This window comes from Apus apus, chromosome 14, assembly GCF_020740795.1.
Source record: "Apus apus isolate bApuApu2 chromosome 14, bApuApu2.pri.cur, whole genome shotgun sequence".
NCBI lineage: Eukaryota > Metazoa > Chordata > Aves > Apodiformes > Apodidae > Apus > Apus apus.
The window spans coordinates 15,638,980-15,661,440 of record NC_067295.1 but is presented as its reverse complement, the minus strand read 5'-3'; the positions used below and the strand labels follow the sequence as shown (position 1 = coordinate 15,661,440).

Genomic DNA, 22,461 nt, shown 5'->3' with positions numbered 1-22,461 from the left:
CAGCAGGATCCAGCCACTCCCAGTGCACCCTCCTGCTGAGATTGTTGACCAGACAACAAGACTCACCCTTGCAATGATTGCACCACGACTCACAACGCTCCTTGGGTTGCTCCTCTGCTCAGAAATGTCCTCTTGGTTCCTTCCTGTGGATGTGAATGGACCATGATGATGGCAACCCCTCTGCTCCTCAGGAGGTGCCAGGCAGCAGCTGCAGTGATGGACACAAACCACCAGCCTCGCTGAGTACCATCCTGATGATGCAGCTTCTATAAAAAGAAAAGAAAACAATAAATCAGTGTCAATCCTGCCCACTCCAGAACTTCCCAGGAAACATGAACTTTTGTGGAGCTCTCAGATGCTACGAGGCTCCTGCAGCCTGGGGCAGGGTTTGAGGTGGGGAGGAACAAGCCCAGAGCTGGGTTTCGCTTTGTTCTGCTGCACTGAGAGCACGAGCACACGTGGCAGGCAGGAACATGGCCCAGAGCTCAGCACCAGTGCCAAGAAGGAGGCTGGTCAAGCTTTGTCCCCTCCTGTGCCCACACTGGAAAGGCAGTGACCTGAGCTGTCCCTGCTGGAGCTGTGTGCTGTCCCCAGGATGCACAGGAGGGATGAGGCCACCCGCTGCTCTTACTTGCTGGTAGCTGAGTATATGTCCAGGGAAGCCACCACAAAGCCCTGGAAGAGGCTGACAGGCCATGTCCAGCCTCAGCTTTGGCCCACCGTGCTGTGGAGGGCAGGAGATCGTGTCCTGTGCTGGCCTGGAAAAGCTCATGTGGTCAAACCGTGCCCCGTGATGGACCTTGTTGCTGCAGGACCCCTTGGAGCTGGGCTGCTGGGGCTGCTGGATGAGGCTGTGTCCAGCTGGGGGGGCAGGAGCCCTGCCCCACACCAGGAGCCCTGCCCCACACCGGGAGCAAGCAGGGTTGGGGTCCTGCTGCTCCACCAGCCAGCTCTGCTCTTCCCCAGCCAGCCCTGTCAGCCTTCGCAGGAGACACTCAACATCTCTTGGGATCTACCCCAAGCAATTAACACCACCCAGCGCCATATAAAGATTCATTCTACCACCGCAATAACGAGGCCATTAAGACTCATTATCCCCACTCAACGGCTGGGATTGGAGTGATCCAACCCTTGGTTTAAGCCCAAAGGAGCCCCGGGTCTTGCCGCTTCCTCGGCCACCACGACCCCCCCAGCCTTGCCACCAGCCTTCCCACCGCGACCCCCCTCCTTGCTGCAAGGATTTTGGGGTGCACACCCTGCTCTTCTCGGCCTGCAGAGCTGCAGCAGGGGGGCTGTGGGCACTGCCTGGCACAGGGCTCCTCCCGAGCCAGCCCTGGCACGTTGCAGCCTCTCCTTGCAGCCCAAGTGACAGCGAGAAGATGAAATGTTTAAAATAAGCCCAGCGAGGCAAAAGCTGCATCACGGGTTGTTCTGCCTCTGCTCTAGCTCAGCCGTGGCTGGGAATATTTTGGGCTGACCCTGCCAGCCCGGCTGCTTGGGACCCACATCCCCCTGGGAGCAAAAAAACAACCCAGCGCTGAGCAAAAGCACCAGGAGGGAGATGCGACGGGAGCTCTCCCGTCCCTGGGGTTTTTTTTTTTGCTTTCAATTGTTAACTCCTTGCAGGGCAAAAGAAAGCCCCGACCCGGAGGAGGCAGAGCAGGGGTTCCCAGCCCAGGCTGTGCCCCAAGGCGGGGGGGACAGCCCAGGGCAGGGGCAGCAGCCCCAGGGGAACCACTCGCCTTGGTGCCCGGGGTCCGGGTGTTCCCGGCGGCTCCTTGTCCCCCCCCGCAAAGGGCACTTTTCCTTCTGGCTGCGGAGCCAAGGGAGGTTCAGGCTGGTCTCCGGCACGGGAGCCACCGAATCCCCAACCCCCTCCTGGCAAGCTCAGCCCAGTGTTTTGGAAAAGCGTTGGAAGAGGCAGCGGTGACTCAGGCGCAGCTGCAGCCGGGCAGGCGGGGCTGGCCCCGCTCCCCCCACCCCGGGGACCCCGACCCCCCGGGCAGCTCCGGAGGGCGGTGATGGGGTTGGTGGGGTGACGGCTCTGCCCCTCTTCTTTTTTTCTCCCCAGTATCTCCAGCAAAGAGCTGACCGAGCTCATCGAACGCCTGCAGAAAAATGCCGACCAGGTGGAGAAAAACATCGTGGAGACCGATTCCCGAATGCAGAATGTAAGAGAGCAGCGGCCCCACCGGCCCGGGCTGCTCCTCCTGCCACCCCAGCCCCGCTCCACTGGCCTCTTGTCCTCTCCTCGGGCAGGTCTTCGTGGTCACCCTGCCCCGTGCTGATCCCTAACGGAGAGATGTGTGGGTTCCCCTGGGCCGTGGGGAGAAGGTGGGAGGGTGTAACGGGGCCCCCAGATCCTTCCCTGCCCAGGGCAGGGATCTGCATACCTAGGTGTGTATCCCAACAGGCAGGTGGGACAGAGGAAGAGGGGCCTGAAGCACCCTCCCCTTCCCAAGGATGCACCCCAAGACAACAGCCCCCCAGCCACAACCCTCCCTCGGGGCTCAGACACCCGGGGAGAAACCAAAACACTTCCCTGGTTGGACAGCCTGCCCGGAGGGACAGGAGCAGCTGGCCCAGCCCTCCCAGGTGCCACTGATGGTCCCCTGGTGCCCCTTCCTCCCCAGGACCTGCACAAGATCAAGGCCTGCCAGCTGGCACAGTACAAGGACCTGACAGCTCAGAAACTCAGCGAGTCCGAGAAGCTGCTCTACGTGCTGGATGGGGACGCAGCCGTCGCCCGGCACATGAAGCACCCCCAGGGGGACATGATTGCAGAAGAGTGAGTAGCAGAAGTGGGGAGCTTGTCCCCAAAGCCCTGCAGGGTGGAGGACACTTCTCAAGGGGCTCAGCTCTTGCCCACAGCTGGAGGAGGCAGCACGGGCTCCACAGCCCAGCTCACAGCGAGGTGCACAAGCCCCAGCCAGCCTTGGGCTGACCTAGAGTGAGGACAGGGGCACACCAGGCAATGGCAGCTCTGCACAGGGCACCATGGGGTGCACCACTCTGGGGACACCCCCCTGCGGTGCTGGGTCCAGTTCTGGGGTCCTCAACACAGAAAGATTTGGAGTGAGTCCATAGGAGGCCACAAGGATGATCCGAGGGCTGGAGCAGCTCTGCTCTGGAGCCAGGCTGGGAGAGTTGGGGGGTTCAGCCTGGAGAAGAGAAGGCTCCAGGGAGACCTCAGAGCACCTTCCAGTGCCTGAAGGGGCTCCAGGAAAGCTGGGGAAGGGCTTGGGACAAGGGCAGGGAGGGAGAGGATGAGGGGGAACAGTTTTAAGATTATTAGAGGGAAGATTGAGATGAGATACGAGGAAGAAATTCTTCACTCTGAGGGTGGTGAGACCCTGGCCCAGGTTGCCCAGGGAAGCTGTGGCTGCCCCATCCCTGGCAGTGTTGAAAGGCAGGTTGGATGGGGCTTGGAGCAGCCTGGGCTGGTGGGAGGTGTCCCTGCCCATGCAGGGGGGTTGGGAATAGATGATTCTTAAGGTCCCTTCCAACCCAACCCATTCCATGACTGTATAATATCTGCTCACAACCGAACAGGCCACACTCTCCCCCAGCACCAGTCTGCCCTGAGCTGGTGGATGTGATCCACATGGGAACCTTTGCCCTCTCCCTCCACAAGCCCATTGCACAACATGTTTGCTGCCAGCCTGCCTGGCAGCACTGGCCTGGCCGAGGTCCCTGAAGGACAGTCTCCCTCCTTAGGGGGGCTGGGAGGGGATCAGCTGCAGACACCTATGCCAATGCGGGTCCATGTCCACGTCCTGCATCCCACCCTCCTCTTCCCCTTCCTGCAGCATCCGGCAGCTGAAGGAACGAGTGGCCAACTTACGTGTGAAACACCAACAGATCTACAGCTTCCCCCTGCAGCACGCTGAGCCCCAGGTCAACTGGTCAACAGAGATCGAGGAGAAACAGGTATGGAGGGGACCAGCGGTGCCACTGCCTGGCCAGCAGCACCAGTGGGAACAGGCAGGACCTCGTGCATCTCCCCGTGGCTCCTGGAAGCCTTTTTGGCTGCTGGAGCCTGGGAGCAGCAGAGGCAGGGGAAGGAGGTGGGGAGCTGGGTGGCAGGGGAGGGTGGTGGGATGAGGAGTTGGTGCTGGAAGCGGCACCACTGGCAGCAGCCAGGCTGAGAGGGGAAAAGCTCCAGAGCACCAGGGGGTCCTGGAGGAGCACACACCAGCCTGGCCTTCAGGACATGGGGCTCCTAAGGCTCAGCCCACTGACCTCTTGGGTGGGCTCAGGGAAACCTCTGCCCTTTTCCATCCAAGGATGGAGACCACGCTCCTTCTCCAGGCAATGTGCTCCAACACCCCAGTGTCCTCAGAGTGGAAAAGCTTCTCCTCATACCCCATCTGTGCTCCCCCTGTTTCCATCAAGCCTGTCATCTCTTCACCACACACCACCCTGCAGAGCCCAGCTCTGTTTACTCAACAAGTTCCCCATAGTCATGAGAAGGATGCTGTTGGGTCCCCTCAAAAGGACTTCTCTTGCCAAGGCTGAAACAGCCTCAGCCTCTCCCACTGGGCCTTTGTCTTGGCATTCCCAGTCATGTCCTGCCTCAGGCTCTACTCTGGGACCCTTCCTCTTCATTTTACCCCAGCACTGGGCTCTTCCAGCCAGAATAGAGTTAAAACCCCCAAACTGGCCTTCCCGTGGCCACCATCCAGCACAGCCAACCTTAACCCACGAGGCTCCTGGGCACCCACAAGCTTCCAGTGCTGGAGCCTGTCCAAGCCCAGCTCCATTCCCACCTCCAAGAGAAGTTTCCCAGTTCATCCCATTCCCCCATCGTTAACCTCCCCTCTCATGGACCACAGGATGCACTGAGCAGCAAGGGCTTCGGGACCGACCTGCCACTGGTCAACAGCCAAGTAGAAGAGCACAACATCTTCCACAATGAGGTCATGGCCATCGGCCCACACATCATCAAGGAAGGCAACAAGGTCAGCTCTCCTGCCCCCCTCCCTGCTGTCACAGTCACAGAGTGGTCAGGGTTGGAAGGGACCTCTGAAGACCACCTAGTCCAGCCCCCCCGCTAAAGCAGGATCCCCTACAGCAGATCCCACAGCAGGTCAGCCCTATCCCAAGCCAGGTGAGGGCATCCCCACCATCCAAGCTCCTACAGCCTGGACCAGCCTGGGTGGTTGCCCAGATCCATACCTGGTCTCAGAGCTGAGCATCAGACACCAGCTCTCACTTTCCAACAAGGCAAATCTCACACCCCCATGTCCCCTCCCTCATCCAGCCCCCAACCAGCCCCCAACCCTCCAGAGCCACGTTCCTAACTCTTGCCTTCTCCTCTCTCACCAGGAATTCATGAACGAATTCCAAGCCAAGTACCAGAAGCTGCTGGTAAGAGACCCCTGAGATGCCGGGGGCAGAGCCCTTGGCAGGGGTCCCTTACCAGGGTGGCCAAGCACCCCCAGGGGACCCGTGGGGAGGAGGCTTGGGCTGAGCTCTCCCCTCTGACCCTTCCAGGCCAGTTCCCAGCAACGGCAGCAGGATCTGAACTCCCTGCAGGACTACATGCAGCGCTGCACCAACAAGCTCTACTGGCTGGATCAGCAGGCCAAGGACAGGACCCACTACGACTGGAGCGACCACAACCTGGACTATCCCAGCCGGCGCCGCCAGTACGAGGTCTGTGTCCCAGCCTGGCTGGGGGGTTTGCAGTGAGGGAGGTGGGCACAGAGCCAGGGGAGCCTGCTGGGGGTTGGTCTGGAGCAGAAAATGTTCCCTTCCCCGTGCCTCAGTTTCCATCATGAAGCACTTTCAGGTGCACAGGTGGTAGCAGGAGGAGGATGTGAATCCTTCCCTGCTGCCAAAGGAAATGGCAGGAGGAAGCTTGGTGGCTTCCTTGTTCTCCTCTCCCTTGGCAAGAGTCACATCTGCAGCAACATCTGCAAAAGCTGCAGCACCTCTGGTCTTGTGGACCCTTTCAGAGTAGCTCAGTCCCAGGACACAGCCAGTCTCTCTTTGCATGAGGATCAATATCTTGCCTCTCTCCATCTAGAATTTCATCCACCGGAAGCTGGAGGAGAAGGAGGAGGCCATCAACAAGCTCCATGCAGATGGGGATCAGCTGCTCGCCCAGAACCACCCTGGGAAGAATGCCATCGAGGTGAGCTTCAGGGGTGGGCTCCAGCTTCCTCACCTGCCCTGGTGCTCAGGTGACTCACCCAGCCCCCCTCCAGCATGGGACCTGGTGCCAACACAGCTCGTGACTTTACTTCCCGGGATGCCAAATGGGAAAAGTTCTCCTTCACCAGCAAGTGTGTAAATACCATTGGAGGAGCTGAGATAAACTTAAGGAGCTCTTCCCTCCTTCCTCATTCCTGCAGTGATTGCCCTGTGCCTGCCTGCAAAGGCTAAATTCTGGTGGCAAATGCCACCTTTGATGGGAAGAGGGACATAAGGCCACAGGATCTGCCACCTCCCTGTGCCCATCCCCACGCTCCCAGCTTTGGTGTCCCCATCCCAGCTGTGACCTGAGCATCTGGGTGGCTTCAGAGGCAGAACATGGAGCCGTTTGCTCAAGAAGGAGAAGGGTCCTTTGTGGTGGGCACCCCTAGCACAGGGTGTCCTGCCAAGGTCCACCTCCCACCCCCCTGTGTTGTAGGCCCACATCGAGGCGGTGCACGCCGACTGGAAGGAGTATCTCAACCTGCTGATCTGTGAGGAGAGCCACCTGAAGTTCATGGAGGACTTCCACAAGGTACCAGACCCCCAGGGGCACTGCCCAGCACACAGAGTAGGTGCTGGGTTGCAGGAGACCCCAGCGAACATACAAGCTCCTGCAGCTCTGGAAACAGGGTAGAAAAGATGTAGCCCTTTATGGGGGCTTTAAGGCTCAGAGGACCACTCTGAGCTGGTAACACAAGTCATAAGTGCTCAAGCACCAAACAGTCATTGCTTGGCCAAAGCATGACTTGCAGAAAGCTCCAACACAGGGTCCAGGAGCCACAGCCTGGTGTTGGCATCCCCATCCACAGGACAGCTGAGATACCTCATGGAGGTACCTCACCCCCAAAACAAGGCTCGGGGAGGATTTGCAAGCTCCTCTTGGAAGCAGAACAGGTCCAAGTGGGGTAATTCCACCTGCAGAAAGCAGAGTTGTCCCCCCGGGGAGCCCAGCACCAGGGCTCAACGCCCCAGCTGAGCTGGGCAGACAGATGTCTGCTGGATAAATGGCATCCAGCAGCCAGGGAGGCTCTGCTGAGGAGCAGGTCCACCTGGATTCCTTTCCCACAGCCGGGGCGTGTTGAAGATGTGATGAATCTGTTGCCAAAGCTGAAGGCTGGTGCCCAGCCCAGGCAGTGCCTTGTGTGGGCACCTGCCAGAATAACTGCCCCAGGGGGTGGTTTGTGTGTGGAAGAGCTTGGCTCCTTGCACTGCTCCTTGGCACTGGTGAAGGAGATACCAGGCACCATCCTGTTCTTGTCCCAGTGAACCAAAATTGAGGGCTGGGAAAGGTGGAATTTAACAACTCTGCAAGAAAAGACCATTGAGTAAATTGTCCTTGGTTGTCCTTCCCCTAGCTCTGCTGTCCCAAACATGGGAAATGGTGATTCCTCACCTTTCTCCAAGGACTTCTGAGTGTTCAGCTGCCCATCATAGCTCCTGGTGGCTGTCCTTGCTTTGGTGAAGACCAATGTGCTGGGGTGGGTCTGCTCCACGTTTCAGCAGAGCCCTCTCTCACTAGAGACTTTGCCTTTCTACAGTTTCAGAAAGATGCTAAGGATGCCCAGGAGCTCTTGAAGAAGGTGGATACGGACCTGGATCAAAAATACAGCCCAGAGTTCAAGGACAGATACCAGCTTGAGTCTCTGCTCCGGGAGCTGGATGTGAGTATCAGCGCAGGCAGGACCAAAGGGGAGGCAGCAGCAGGTGCCAGTGTCCTTGACACCAAAGGAGGGACATCCCTGCTGGAGCAGGCATCTAACCCAGCTTTCAGGACCATGCTGCTGCCTCCCTTTACCCGCCCCTTCACTCGACTCTTCCTTCCCCTCTGGCTAGAGATTGCCTCCCCCATAGCAACATAATTGCTCACTGGGCTGGTTTTTATTTGTTCTTTCATTGAGTTAGTGCTCATTAAGGGCAGGAGCATAATTAGACCTGCTGCCAGAGGAGGTTGTGGAACTGGCTGTGCTGTGAGAGCCGGGCTGGGAGATCACCCACTTGGGCAGGGCTGTGCTGAGCCCAGCCATGGGCCCAGCCCCAGCCCAGCATGCTGCAGCAGGCCCAGGCCAGGCACGTGTCCTGGGACAGCTGACAGCTCTTCCTGAGAGCTGTCCCACTCCTCCTGCCTGCTCCATCCCACCCAACACGGCTGCAAGCAGAGCATCTGCTGGAGAGCCTGGTCATGGGGCTCTGATTAGAGCTAATGCCTGGGGCTTCCAGCAGCCCCAGGTGGCTGTGGAGCAGGGAATGGCTGGTACTGCCCAGGGGGTAGTGCCAGGGCACAGTCCCAGTCCTCGACCTGGCTGCAGAAGCAGGAAGGGAAGCACAGGGACACCTCGTGCAGGGACACACCAGCTGCAGAGCAGGACCCAGGAGCTGTTTTCATTCGTATAAGCAACACCGAGGCCACAGCCTGCCCTGGCAGCGTTGGCATGAGCTCCTCCCCAGCTGGCAGAGCCCAGGAGCTTGTTCTTCCCACGTTTCCTTACCGGGTTTTGGTCCTTCCCCCTGTGCCAGGACCAGGAGAAGGCCTTGCACAAGTACGAGGCGGTGGTGAGGTCCCTGCAGGAGCGCAGCCAGCAGGTCCTGCCCCTGCGGTACCGCCGGGAGGTTCTGCTGCAGCCCGTGCCCGTGGAGGCTCTGTGCGAGTATGAAGGCGAGCAGGTAACACCCCCGCAGCCCAGCAGGAGGGGGAGGCGCTGGGGGGCGTGGGGACTGGCTCCTCGGGGGGGGCTCCGGGGATGCAAAAGACACCTGGGGAAGGGGAGGGTTTTGGCCGGTGCCCGAGCGGCGATGTCCCCGGCAGCGGGGACCCGGGGGTGCTGGTCCCGGCGGGGAAGCAGGTTCTGCAGCTCAGCAGGAGGCTGAGGGAAGCGCAGCCCTGCCGGGTGGTTTATGGCAGAGGTTGGGACAGCCCAGCCCTGCCACCTTCCCACGCTCCCTGCGCTGGGACGGGGGAAAACGTCCAGGCAAAACCACCCAGGTGTGTTTCAAAGCAACTCCCCACACACACACACACCGTCCCCAGCACGGTCCCGGTGGGCGCATCCCCCCGTCCCCACCATCAGGAGTAGTTCACCCAAGGGGATGGGCCACCGGGCAGCCCTGGAGTGAGGGAGCCTGGAGAGGAGCCAGCAGCTCCAGCTGGCTCAGCTGCCTGCAGCTCCCAACGGGAGGGAGCCGGGACGCAGCCCTGGAAACGCCTTCTCATCTCTGCCCGAGTGGGGATTGCTGCACGGGGAGGCTCCTCCGGGGGGGCAGGAGCAGCCACGGGAGGTTTTGGCAACTCGGGGACACTTGGGAAGGCGAGAGGGGCCGAGGGAAGGGATGGGGGTTAGTGCCGGTCCCCCCCACCCCGGGGGGCTGTGACCTGGAGCAGGGCGGGTGGTTCCTGAGCTGCTGCTGTGACCGGTTCCTGTCCCCCCCCCCCCCAGGGCCAGATCAGCCGAGGAGCTCACTACACCCTGCAGAACAACAGAGGAGACGTTTGGGAAGTGGCAGACGGCTCAGGAGACAAGATCAGCGCCCCGGGGGTCTGCTTCATGATCCCCCCACCTGACCCAGAAGCAATAGCACTGGCAGACCAGTATGTGCCCCCCAGCCTGCCCTGCCAGCCCCTCCCACTGCCCCAGGGCCTTGCCCTCGTCCCAGGCCACCCCACCAGTGCTGCAGCCCCCCCAGCTGGGCTGATGAGGGGCTCCTGCCCCGATCCCCACAGAGAAACCGTGCCTGCTTGAAGCCTCAGGCTTCCTCCAGCAGGAATTCCTGCAGTCTCCTGCTGGCACACAGGATCCCACCTAGAAAAATGGGGCCAGCTCAGAGCCATGCAGGCCCCCCCCCTCCTCTGGGGGACCACCATGGCAGGGGGAGCTGCCCCTCAGCAGGCAGGTACCTGCCTTTGCTGCCTCTCCCCTGCTCTCACCCCTCTGGTGACCACACTGCTCTACCCCTTCCCCAACATGGGGTGAATGAAGGTGCCTCTGCCCCACTTGCTAGGTCCCATCAGTCCCTCCAGAGCTGCACCTCCTTCCCAGAGCAGCGCCAGGATGGGTGATGGAGGGAGGCTGAGGGCCTGGCCCTGACCTGCTGCCCTGTTTTGCAGAATTGCTGATCGCTACGTGGGGGTGAAGGAGAAGACAGGGAACTGCAAGAACATCCTGCAGCAGCGCTACGAGGGGCTGAAGGCAGACAGCATTGGAGGTGTGGCTCTGCAAGGGCAGCTTGGGGGGGTGGGCCCTTCCTGGGGACAGAAAGGCTGCTGCAGCCTTCTGCTGAGGGGTGGTGGCCCACCTTTTTGGGGGGATGTCACCCAGAGCTTCCCATCTCCTAAGGGTCTTGGAGACCACAGGGCTCAGGGGATGGTGGGTTCTGCAGGCACTGGGGGGATGGAGCCCGGGTACAGCTTCCAGGCAGCTTTAAACTGGTCCCTCCTCTTCATCCAGATGCTGCATCAGTTCGGGGGCGCCAGCTTCTGGCAGGGCTGGAGAAGGTGAACAGTGACCTGGACAAGCAGGAGAAGGCAATTACTGCAAACCTGCGGCCACCTCTGGAGCAGAGCCGGGCCGTGCAGGACAGCACCGAGCGCTCCAAGGACCTGAAGGTAGGGAGCTGGGGGAGCCCACAGGCAGTGCTGGACAGGGATGGTGCTCCCAGGGAGGCTCCAGGGTGGTCCTCACTGTAAGCCCTCCTCCCTGAGCCCAGGAGGATGCAGGCTTGGAGTGATACTTCCAGCTTCTTCTGCTGGAGCTGGGGAGCAGCCCGTGGAGCAGCTGCAGAAGCCACAAAGCTTTGCCCTGCCCCTGGCCCAGCTCAGTCACAGGAAGGCTGAAGGGGAAGGAGGTGATGGCTGTAGAACGTGGGCTGTGAGGGCTCTCATCTCTTCCTCATGTTTTGATCCTTCTCCTCTCTTTGAGCACAGCAGGGACATTAACTTTGTCACCACCAGCAGCAGCTCAGAAAGGAACAGGAAAACACTTACAGTCCAGGGCACTGTATGTCCTTGTGGACCTGCTCTACCAGGCTGTGGTGCTGGCATCCTGCTCCTTTCCTCTCCTTCAGACCCCTAATTAAGCCAGGCTCTGTGCCACAAACCTCCCTTGGTTTAGGAGGAAGTTCAGATCCTGGTTACATCACCTGCCAAAGGCTGTGTCAAAATCCAAGTGCTACCACAAGTGAAAGCAAATTGCTCCAACTGCCTGCAGCACTTTGAGGTCCAGGCAGGAACGTTTCCATCAGGCTGCAGAGCCCAATGGTCCAGATGAGTCCAACACGTTTCTGGCAGAGCTAGAGCTGGTGGGAACCACTCCCCAGGCAGTTTTCTTGCTAAGGGTTTTAAAGCCTGCTCCAGAAGAGACACAAATCAACAGGAAGTCAACAGAAAATAATCCTTTTGTCCCCTACTGGGCTGAAAGGCACCTGCCATCAAAGGCAAGTCCTCAGTCCTGACCTCCCTTCTCACACTGGACAGCCCAGGGGCAGGTTTTTTTGTAGCCACAAGGTCCTAGTTAATTACAGAATGATGGAGTTGTCATGGTTGGAAAAGACCTTGGAGATCAAGTCCAACCATTAACCCAACTCTACCCAGTCCAGTGCTAACCCATGTCCCTCAGCACCACGTCTACAGGATTTTGAAACCCCTCCAGGGATGGGGACTCCCCCCCTGCCCTGGGCAGCCTGGGGCAGGGCCTGACAACCCTTTCCAGGAAGGAATTGTTCCCAAGATCCCATCTCAACCTCCCCTGGCACAACTTGAGGCCGGTTTCTCTGGTCCCGTCACTTGTTCCTGGGGAGCAGAGACCAATCCCCCTGGCTCCAACCTCCTCTCAGGCAGCTGCAGAGCCAGCAGGTCTCCCCTCAGCCTCCTTGTCTCCAGGCTGGACACCCCCAGCTCCCTCAGCTGCTCCTGCTCAGACTTGTGTTCCAGCCCCTTCCCCAGCTCCCTTGCCCTTCCCTGGACACGCTCCAGCCCCTCCATGTCCTTCTTGTCCTGAGGGGCCCAGACCTGACCCCAGGATTTGAGGTGCAGTTCACCAGTGCCCAGCCCAGGGGAACCATCCCTGCCCTGCTCCTGCTGGCCACACTATTCCTAATACAAGTTACTATAAAGTTACAAGTTGCTGTAAGTTGCTGGTAAGTGACAAGCTGATGTAAGTTGCTAGGAAGGCTTTATTCCTACTGCAGAACATCACCAACGAGGTCCGTCGCATTGAACCTGAGAAAATGAGGAAGATCCAGGAGTGTGAAGTCTTCATCGAGTCCGTGCCAAACACTGGCAGTGCCACCTTGGTGAAGAACAAGGTGGAGAACACCAACAAGAAGTATGACCGCGTGGTCCAGCTGCTCAGCGCGGCCCAGGAGAAGTAAGTCATGGCTTAAATCGTGAGCCTGACGTAGGATCCTGCAGGAGATAGGGGCAGGCATGCTCCAACACCTTTCCTCTTGTGTCCATACAGAGTTGAGGTGGCCACACACCTCGAGAGGAGCCTCCAACAAGGCCGAGACCTGCTGTCTACCTATGAGAACAAACTGGTCACAGATGACACGGTCCCAGAGGATCTGCGGGTGGTGGATCGTAAGAGAGAAGAGCTGCTGGTGAGTCTTGTCTTCAGCCAGGTTTTTTTTCCCCCCGTTGACATGCTTCCCATAGAGAACTGCTTTCCAAAAGTTGGGGGCACCACAGCTCAACTCCCAAGCTTGAAGCAGTTGGCAGAGGGATGGCTGCTGGAGAACCTCACTCTAACTGCAGTGATCTCCACCAACTTTAAAAACACAAACCATTCCCATTCCCCAACCAGAAGTCAACTGCCAGTTGAATACCTGAGATGGGATGAAAGGACAAATGGAGAAGTGAAGGAGAAAATGGTCTGAGAAAAGCAAGGCAGAGGCCTGAGACTTGAAAGAGATGGACCAAGCAAGGCTCTGAGAACAGCTGTCACTAGGAAAAGCTACTGATCAAAAGGGGGGATGCTTCTGCTAGAGAAAGGCCAAGGACTGGCTAGGCCAGGATTTCACATCCTTCTCCAGCTCTTCCACCAAGTCCCCAAGTTCAGAGCAGCAGAAGCCTTCACAGCTCCTTCTGGAGCTGTTGCACTGGCAGAGCAGGACCTAAGGCTCACGAGAGGAGCACTGAATGCTTTGCACTTTGGATACTTGCTTTCAAAGGTCACCTGGTGGAGAGGGGAACAGGAGGTCGTTTCCTCAGGTCTGGCAGATGGCTCTGCTTGCCATGCAAGCCTCTTCCTTGTTTTTCTCCACAACTTGCAGCCCTACTGCAGGTCCTTGGCATCCTCAGCAGCTCCAGTGCAACTGCTGGAGTTGATGGAGCTCAGTGACCAAAACCTGGCATGTGGGCAACTCTGGATAAATCCCCCTCTCCTGCTTTTTTTTTTTTTTTCCACAGGCCATGGGCACCGAGCTCCAGTCCAAGAGGTTCCTGCTCAATGAAGCAGAGCAGAACCTGCAAAGGACCAAGACATGCTCCAGTGCCCTGGCCAGCAAGTTCCAGGAGCACTGTCCTGACATTGAAAGGCAGGAAGCAGAGCTCTACAAACTCAACCAGCGCTTCAACAACCTCAGCAAGCAAATTGACCACAGGTAAGACAGAGGGTGGGATCTAGCTAGGACTGGACCAGCCTGGAGAGCCGGAATGAAGCTGGAACGGAACCTAGAAGAGGCATAATATCCTCATGGGAATGAGGAGCTGCAAAAGGGCTTCCAGGGAGGTGTAAGGAGGAAGAGAGAGAGGCTCCTGGCACGGACTGGCTGGGTAGATCTGGGCAGCCTGTAGGATTAAGGGCTCTTGCAACAGAGATGGGGACTTGGGCAAGAGAACAACTCTGGCTCAACTGTGTCTCTAGGGAGCAGGAGAAGAGGGTATGGGTTAAGAAGTGTTTGCAGAAGACAAGAGGGATGTGACAGTACTGAAACTGAGCTGATTTCCCCCCCCCCAGAACACAGACCCTGCAGAAAGCAGGAAGTGCCTACTCCAACTACCGCACCAACTACGACAAAGTCAACCAGTTCCTCTGCAACATCCCCAACTACGAGCCCCAGGAGACTGACAACATCCAGCAGGTGGAAACGAAGCTGAAGAACCAACTGGTAATTCTCTGAGGGCATCCTGTGCTCCACAGGGAGGGGAGAAAGAACACCACCGAAAGATAAGGAATGGAACTTGGGTAGCTCCAAGAACATAGAGTAGAAAAATAGAAATATTGATGAGCTCGTTTTATTTTCACTCTGTAAATTGTCCAGCCTGTGCCTCGTTTACACGCAGCAGGGCAGCTCGAGGAGGTTGTAATTCTTGGTGTTGTAATTTTAATGGCACCCTTCCAAAAGGCTGAAGGATGTGCTAGGGTTTGTGTTCCCTCTGCCATGTATCTCCGTGCCTGCCAGGTGCTCCTCGGTGACATTGCAAGCAAGGAACAGGAGGTGCAGAAGGTCTCGGCCACAGCTCAGCAGTACCAGCAGGCTGTGAAGGTAAGGACTGCAGTTCTGCTGGGGGGAGAACTTCAAACACAGAACAGTTTGGGTTTGAAGGGGTCTTTCAAGGTAATCTAGTCCAACCACCTTGTAGTCTGCAGGGACATCTTCAACTAGATCAGGTTGCCCAGAGCCCCATCCAACTGGCCTTGAATGTTTCCAGGGATGGGGCATGTACCACCTCTCTGGGCAGCCTGGGCCAGTGTCTCACCACCCTCAGCACAGAACATTTCATTCTTGTATCTCTTTTGAATGTTGTCTCTTCTCATTTGAAACCATCACCCGTTGTCCTGTCACTACAGGCCCTGCTAAAATCTGTCCCCACCTTTCTTATAGGCTCCTTTAAGTATTGAAGGCTGCAACAAGGTCTCCCTGGAACCCTCTCTTCTCCAGGCTGAACAACCTAACTCTCTCTGCCTGTCCTCACAGGAGAGGTGCTGCAGCCCTTAGATCATTCTTAGGACCTTCTCTGGACCAGCTCCAACAGGTCCATGTCTTTGCTGTGCTGAAGGCTTCAGAGCTGGATGCAGCACTGTAGGTGAGGTCTCACCAGAGGAACAGAATCACCTACATTCTACAAGAAGCCACCTAAAGAAAGCCTAGTGCCCTTGCTCAGCCAACTGATGAGCTAAAACCAGATTCTATCTGCTCTGGTGGAGACATTATGTGGCCTCTAGCATGGCCAGCACACACCTCCAGCTGTGCCATTAATGGTCAGAGGGCAGTACACAACTCAGAACCTGCTGGGAGGTCCTGCCAACAGTGCTCCAGGTCCCACCAACCTCAGCAACTCACCCAAAACACAGGTCAAGAGAAGAAATCATCAAAAAGCCAGGATTTAGGAGGGACCATGTGCATGAAGGGGACCCAGTCATCTCACTTTCCTCCTGGAAACTTCTTCCCACAGGACTATGAGTTGGAAGCTGAGAAGCTACGGTCCATCCTGGACCTGGAGAACGGCCGCAACGGGTACACGAGCAAGAAGCCCAGGCTCCAGTCTCCAGCTATGAAGGTCAAAGAGGAGGTAAAGAAGGGGTGGCCCACAGCAAGCTACAGCAGGGGACAGCTTCTGGGACCAATGGGAATTTTACAGACAGTGACATTTACTGTTGGTGACTTCGGTCCCAGAGGGGACAGCAGGGGAGGAAAGGATTTTTCATCATTCTTAACCCATCAATATTTTTGGGTTGGGCTGGTCAGGATGAGAGGGGGAAAACCCCTGGATGTAGCACTTTCTGAAAGGAGGGGAAACAAGGGGAGAAAGGCCAAAAACCTGCAAGTTTTTCCCCTCTCCAGACTTTCAAATAGAGAGTGAGAAGAAGACCACGTGCTAGATAGAAAACCTCAGAGAGAGAGCAGGCCACAAACTGCTTATTTCTGCAGTACCTCAAGTTCATCCTGCTGGCCAGGGCAGCCAGAAATGTCCACCTGGTTCCTCCTCAGCTGCATATCTGGAGTAGGAAACCCATGGTATGACCATGACTGTGTGTGCATGAGAATCACTTCCTCCCCCAAAGCTTGGCAGGTCACCCCTGTAGGTTTTGAGAAGAGCATCCCAGGTTACCTTCTTCGGGTCTGTTATTTCTATTCAGCAAGTCTTGACCAAGCCACCCCTGGTTCCACCACCTCTTCTCAAGGCATTTTTGTTCTGCAGGAAGCTGCTCTGGCAGCCAAGTTCACCGAAGTGAGTGCTGTGAACAAACAGAGGCTGCAGAACCTGGAGTTTGCTCAGAGCCTCCTGCGGCAGGTAAGTGACCACCAGGAGCAACGTGACACTGCGGGGAGCATCGTGGAAATAATCATGGAATGGTTTGGGTTAGAAGGGACCTTAAGGATCATCTAGATCCAATCCCCTGCATGGGCAGGGACACCTCCCACCAGCCCAGGTTGCTCCAAGCCCCATCCAACCTGCCCTTCAACACTGCCAGGGATGGGGCAGCCACAGCTTCCCTGGGCAACCTGTTCCAGGGTCTCACCACCCTCACAGCCAAGAATTCCCTCCTCATGTCCAACCTCAATCTCCCCTCTGCCAGTTTTAATCCATCCCCCTTGTCCTCTCCCTCCCTGCCCTTGTCCCAAGCCCCTCCCCAGCTTTCCTGGAGCCCCTTCAGGCACTGGAAGGTGCTCTAAGGTCTCCCTGGAGCTTTCTCTTCTCCAGGCTGAACACCCCAACTCTCCCAGCCTGTCTCCAGAGCAGAGCTGCTCCAACCCTCTAAGCATCTTTGTGGCCTCCCCTGGACTTGCTCCAGGAGCTCCACGTCCTTCTTATGTTGGAGGCTCCAGAACTGAACACAGCTCTCCAGGTGGAGCCTCACGAGAGCAGAGTAGAGGACAATCCCCTCCCTGCCCCTGCCGGCCACGCTGCTGGAGATGCAGCAGGACATGGTTGGCTCTCTGGGCTGCAGGGACACGTGGCCACCAACACGGTGACACACACGTGCGCCTTTGCCATGACACGTTCAACTGGAAACAAACCCAGCTGGTGTTTCAGGCCTCCAAAACCATTCATCAGCAGACACTTAAATCAGACAACTCCTTGGTGTTTCCCAGCCCCATCTCCCACACACCCTTGCAAGCTCCACATCATTTTTAACCCTTCTTTTGCCAAACCCAGGCCACAACTAGTGTCCACAATTAGCTTAACCAAACTCAACAACCTTCTGTAGCTTTGTCACACGGGGCATTGAAAGTAAACACCTGAAGTGTGATTATTTGGGGTTTTCTTGACTACACATTCTTTTTTCAACAACAGCAACCAGAGGTTCAAGTGACACAAGACTTTCTCCAGACCAAAAAGCCTTTAAGGCCCGTAGAAGAAGTCTGGAGGTTGAAGAAAGAGCTTGAGGATGAGACTCAGCGTCGGCAACAGCTTGAAGCAGAGATCAAAGCCATTCAGAACAACATTGTCCACCTGCAAAACCAGAAGCCCCAAGAAACTGTCATCAAGAAGGAGCTGCTGAAGAAAGTGCCTGACCCTCAGCTGGAGGAGAGCTTCCACAAACTGCAGCAAAGCCTCGCAGAGGAGCAGCGCAAGAACCAGGTGCTCCAGGATGAGCTGGAGGCCCTCAAGATCAGGCTGCGTGTTCTGGAGCACGAGAAGAGGGAAGGAGGGCAGGAGTACGTAGTGAAGGAGGTCCTGCGCATCGAACAGGACAAGGCCCAAGCTGATGAAATCCTGAAGCTCAAAGAAGAACTGGAGGAGCTCAGGAGGCAGGAAGGAACCAGAGAGAACGAAGTCGTCCTGTTACGCCAACAAATTGCCGTGCTGTCCAGCGAGAAGAACAAAGAGCAGGAGAAGGTGACGGAGAAGGAGGTGCTGAAGCTGCAGAACGACCCCCAGCTGGAGATGGAATTCCGGATGTTGCAGGAGAACAAGCAGAGGGAGAGTGCCCTTCGGCAGAAGCACGAGGAGGAGCTCAGCTTCCTCCAGGACAAGCTCAAACGTCTTGAGAAGGAACGGGCCATTGCCGAGGGCAAAATCACCGTCAAGGAGGTGCTGAAGGTGGAGAAAGACCTCGCCATCGAGAGGGAGGTGAATGAGCTCCGGCGGCAGTACGAAGATGAGAAGTCCAAGGGTCGTTCCAACGAGAGGGAAAAGGCTGAGCTGCTCAGGAAGATCCAGCTGCTGGAGGAGGAGAACGCCAAGGTGGTCGTCCAGGAGAAAGTGCGTGAGATTGTGCGCCCAGACCCCAAGGCTGAGAATGAAGTTGCCAACCTTCGTTTGGAGCTGGTAGAGCAGGAGAGGAGATACCGAGGTGGTGATGAACAGCTGAAGAGCTGCCAGAATGAGCTGGCTGCTCTGAGGAACAGAGGGCCACTGGTAGAAGTCAAAGAAGTCATTAAGGAGGTCATTAAGTACAAGAATGATCCAGAAACTGAAAAGGAGCTGCAGCGGCTCCGGGAGGAAATCATAGAGAGGACAGGAGTGATTGAAAGAGCCGACCTTGAGATCTACCAGCTGAAACAAGAGATCCAAGCTTTGAAAGATACCAAACCCCAAGTGCATACCAAGGAAGTTGTTCAAGAAATTCTGCAGTTTCGGGAGGACCCCAAGACTAGAGAGGAGGTGGAGTCACTGAGAGTGCAGCTAGCAGATGAACAGATGAAACACATTGACCTGGAGAGGGAGCGGCTACTCCAAGAGGAAAAAGTAAGACAGAAGGAGGAAGAGCTTTCCCAGGTGAAGGAGAAAGTGGTCCAACAAGAAGTAGTGAAGTATGAGCAAGATCCTGCCTTGAAAGCTGAAGTCAGCTCTTTCTCTCAGAGCATTGAGAGCGAGCTGAAGCAAATTGATGGCCTCCGTGAAGAGCTCCGCAAGCTGCAGAGGAGGAGGTCTGAGCTGGAGCGTCAGCTGGAAGAACTTGAGAAGGAGAGACAGGCCCGCAGAGAGGCTGAGCTGGAGGTGCAGAGGCTGAAGATTAGGTTGAACGAGTTGGAAGAACAGGAGAGGGAGACAACAGAACGAGTGACTGTGAAACAGAAAGTGATCCTTCAGCAAGATCCCCAGCAAGAGAAGGAGCACTCCCTCCTCAAGCTGGAGCTGGAAGAAGAGAAGCACCGGAGACAATTCCTGCAAACTGAACTAGAAGCCCTGAGGAAGAAGCTCCATTCTTTGGAGAAAATGGAGGTCAAAGAGAAAGTGGTCTTTTCAGAGAGCGTCCAAGTGGACAAAGGAGACACTGAGTATGAGATTCAAAAGCTGAAGAGCAATCTGGAGGAAGAAAGTAGGCGTAAGAGGGAGCTAGATGCAGATATCAACCGCCTGGAAACCAAGCTGTCCGAGGTGGAATTCAACAACTCCAAGTCATCCAAGGAGCTCGACTTACTGAGGGAGGAAAACCACAAACTGCACCTTGAGAAACAGAACCTGCTGATGGAAACAAGGAGACTGCAATCAGAGATCGAACTCACCGCAACAGAAGCCCGGGATTTGAGAAACATGACCCACATGGACAGTGGAATAAACCTGGACTCCAGATTCCAAGCTTTGGAAAGAGAGTTAGATGATCTGAAGCAGTTATCCAGAGAAAAAGATGCGGAGATCGAGCAGCTCCAGAATCGCCTCAAGACGGTGGCCATCAAGAGGGAACAGAGAGAGAACCACCTGAGGCGCTCCATCGTGGTCATTGACCCCGACACGGGCAAAGAAATGTCTCCAGAGGAAGCTCATGTGTTTGGCCTCATCGAGTGGAGCCTGTTTGTCAAGCTGAAGAGCCAGGAATGTGACTGGGAGGAGATCTCAATAAAGGGTCCCAACGGGGAATCCTCCGTGATCCTGGACAGGAAGTCTGGTAGAGAGTTCTCAATCGAGGACGCCTTGAAGAGCGGCAGGCTAACCATGGCTCAGTACAACAGTTACCTCAACAAGGAGATGTCCATCCAGGAGCTGGCAGTCCTGGTGTCTGGCAGTAATCACACAGCTGTCCCTCACCTTTAGCAAGGTTCTCTGAAGAGCAGCAAGCCAGAGCTGCACCACTCCTTAGGACCACTGGATCACTGCAAATCCTCACCCTCCTCTGCCTCTTCCAAACCGCTCGAGCCTCTGCCCCAGCCGTGCTAGGGAGCCACGCTGCTTGCTGCCACACACTGCAGAGAAGCACCACCAGAAGTGGAAAACACAGTTGTCAGGACGATGGCAAAACCTCCTCCCCCCCTCCTCTTCATCCCTAATCACTCAACCTAACAAAAACCAAGACAAAAAGCCTCAGGACAGTGAAGTACCTGAAGTCCAAAGACTCAGAACCTGCAGCTTCCTCAACATATACTCACGCAGTCGCGTAAGAAGCTGTATGTGGTGGTCATTAGAGACACTGAAGGTCAAGATGACTCCCAGGTGACCAGGAGGAGCTGGTTAGGTCAGCTGCATGTTGGTAAGCCAGACACTTTCGTCGTGGACAACTGACTAAATGATGGGATCATCCTGACAAAACCAGCTCTGTGAAATCAAAGCTGTGCTGTACCTCTCAGTTCAGCAGGAACACCCAACCACCATCATTTTGTTCACCTCTGTGCCTGTGCTGCTGGGGAAGAGGGAAGCAGATGTAACTTGATGGCATCAGCTGTAGATCCAGGAGGATCATCCAGACACCACAGAGGTCACCAAGAAGGACGTGAAGAGGTGGCAGTAGTGCCAAACACAAGAGGGTAGTGTAAAGCATGCGACTGTAACCACACGTAGAGTGCCTTCTAAACAGTTAGCTCACCTCGTGGCTCAAAGCCATTCCTGCTGGTATTTTACTGGATGGAGTTACATGCAGCTACATGTTTCATTTACTTGTGTAAGGGAATGGGAAATAGAGGGGAATTCTATTTATAGTACAAAATAAAATTGCAGTGGTTCCAGTCAGAAGTTGGGTTTGCTCTGTTCATTATGGCTGTCTCTTCGTCTTTGGCTTCACAGAAAGGGGCCATTTTGGGGCTTAAGTTAAAAAAAGAAGACTGATTATTTTACCTGTTGACTCTTTTCCAAGAGGGAAATGGCTGGAGCAGTGTTAGAGCTGGGACTCTAACTGGGACTCAGTTAGCAGCACGAGATGGGACTGATCTGCACTAACAAACAGGACTGCAGGAGAACAGGGAATGATGCTGGGATGGCACGAGGGCTTCCACATCAATATTCACCTCCTTCTTCCCAAATTTCAGCTAAAAGCCTAACCCCAGTAACCTCTGTTTCACCAAAAGCAGCTCATCCATCCTGGCTTTGGGGATTAATGCCAGTATTTCACCTTTGGGAATGATCCCACAGGATCCCACCCTTGCTCCAGGGTCTGAACCCCACGTGTTCTTTCCCAGCAGATGTCAAGTTCAAGCACGAGCTTGAATGAGCACGTGCAGCTCTGCCACCCCAGTGGCTACAGAGCTGCCATTTACTGACCCTGCAGGAGACTTCAGTGAAAACAGCAAATAATTCACTACTCACCCAAGAAACCAGATGATCAAGAGGTGATCATCCTAAGCTGAAAAGACCAATTCTTGAAAACAAAAAGTCACGAGACTAGAGTTAAAGGAGATGGAAAAAGAAATATTTTGGAAACTTTGAAACAATTTATTCAGTTGTTCTGTACAAGATTAACAGATTTCATATCATCCCCCACTATCTTCAGCAAGACAGTCCCAACACACACCAAAAAAAATAATAAAATAGATAATAGTAAACTGCAGCTCTTGCACCCAAAAGGAACTGCCATACTAAGGAAGTGCCACGGGACACTTTGGGTCACCCAAAGTGCCACAAGTTGCCTCGTTGAGGCAGAGAGACACCAGAGTCCTGCCTCCCCATCAGCTGCCAGCTCTCTGCCTGCTCCTGCCTTGCTGCCACTCTCCTCCATCCCACTCACTCACTCATTATAGCGTGTAAAGAAAACAAACCAAACAAGAAAAATATCCCACAGGATTTCCACCAAGTAAACATTTCCCTGAGGCAAGAGGCTTCGCTCAATTCCTAGAGGGAGGGAGGGCATTCTGCTCTGCCCACACACAGGGGCTGCCCAGCAGAAGGTGAAGGCAAAGCAAGGGAGTAGAACGGGTACCTCGAGTCACTTGCTGGGTCCCTGTCCTGCCACATCTTCTAAAGCTCTTCCAGCTCCCGTGGGAAGTTGAAGGTGCAAAGTACCTCTCAGGATTAGGCCTTCAACGGGAACCACGCAACATCCACTGCTCAGAGTCCATCAGTAACTGCTGTGCTTGGGTTTGAGAAAACAAGTTCTGTCTTTGGCTCTTTTGCTACGACCTAGGTGATTTGCTGTAAACAAATTTTAAATCTGAGCTGCATGAAGAAAGAAA

At 55.8% G+C, this 22,461-nt stretch overlaps 1 protein-coding gene across 1 annotated transcript in view; it reads left to right on the top strand.

Annotated features, from left to right (window-relative positions):
* Positions 1–21,028, top strand: part of PPL (periplakin) — a 29,312-nt gene extending 8,284 nt beyond the window's left edge. The window contains exons 2-22 of the mRNA XM_051631880.1: positions 2,072–2,171; positions 2,634–2,788; positions 3,810–3,930; positions 4,836–4,961; positions 5,329–5,370; positions 5,497–5,658; positions 6,032–6,139; positions 6,638–6,733; positions 7,740–7,862; positions 8,716–8,862; positions 9,633–9,784; positions 10,301–10,398; positions 10,641–10,798; positions 12,379–12,557; positions 12,651–12,789; positions 13,598–13,791; positions 14,148–14,298; positions 14,593–14,676; positions 15,587–15,703; positions 16,334–16,426; positions 17,432–21,028. Of these exons, the coding sequence (XP_051487840.1) occupies positions 2,072–2,171; positions 2,634–2,788; positions 3,810–3,930; positions 4,836–4,961; positions 5,329–5,370; positions 5,497–5,658; positions 6,032–6,139; positions 6,638–6,733; positions 7,740–7,862; positions 8,716–8,862; positions 9,633–9,784; positions 10,301–10,398; positions 10,641–10,798; positions 12,379–12,557; positions 12,651–12,789; positions 13,598–13,791; positions 14,148–14,298; positions 14,593–14,676; positions 15,587–15,703; positions 16,334–16,426; positions 17,432–20,116 (5,230 nt within the window). The 3' untranslated portion in view covers positions 20,117–21,028. The remainder of the gene's footprint in view (positions 1–2,071; positions 2,172–2,633; positions 2,789–3,809; positions 3,931–4,835; positions 4,962–5,328; positions 5,371–5,496; positions 5,659–6,031; positions 6,140–6,637; positions 6,734–7,739; positions 7,863–8,715; positions 8,863–9,632; positions 9,785–10,300; positions 10,399–10,640; positions 10,799–12,378; positions 12,558–12,650; positions 12,790–13,597; positions 13,792–14,147; positions 14,299–14,592; positions 14,677–15,586; positions 15,704–16,333; positions 16,427–17,431) is intronic.
* The last annotated feature ends 1,433 nt before the right edge of the window (positions 21,029–22,461 follow it).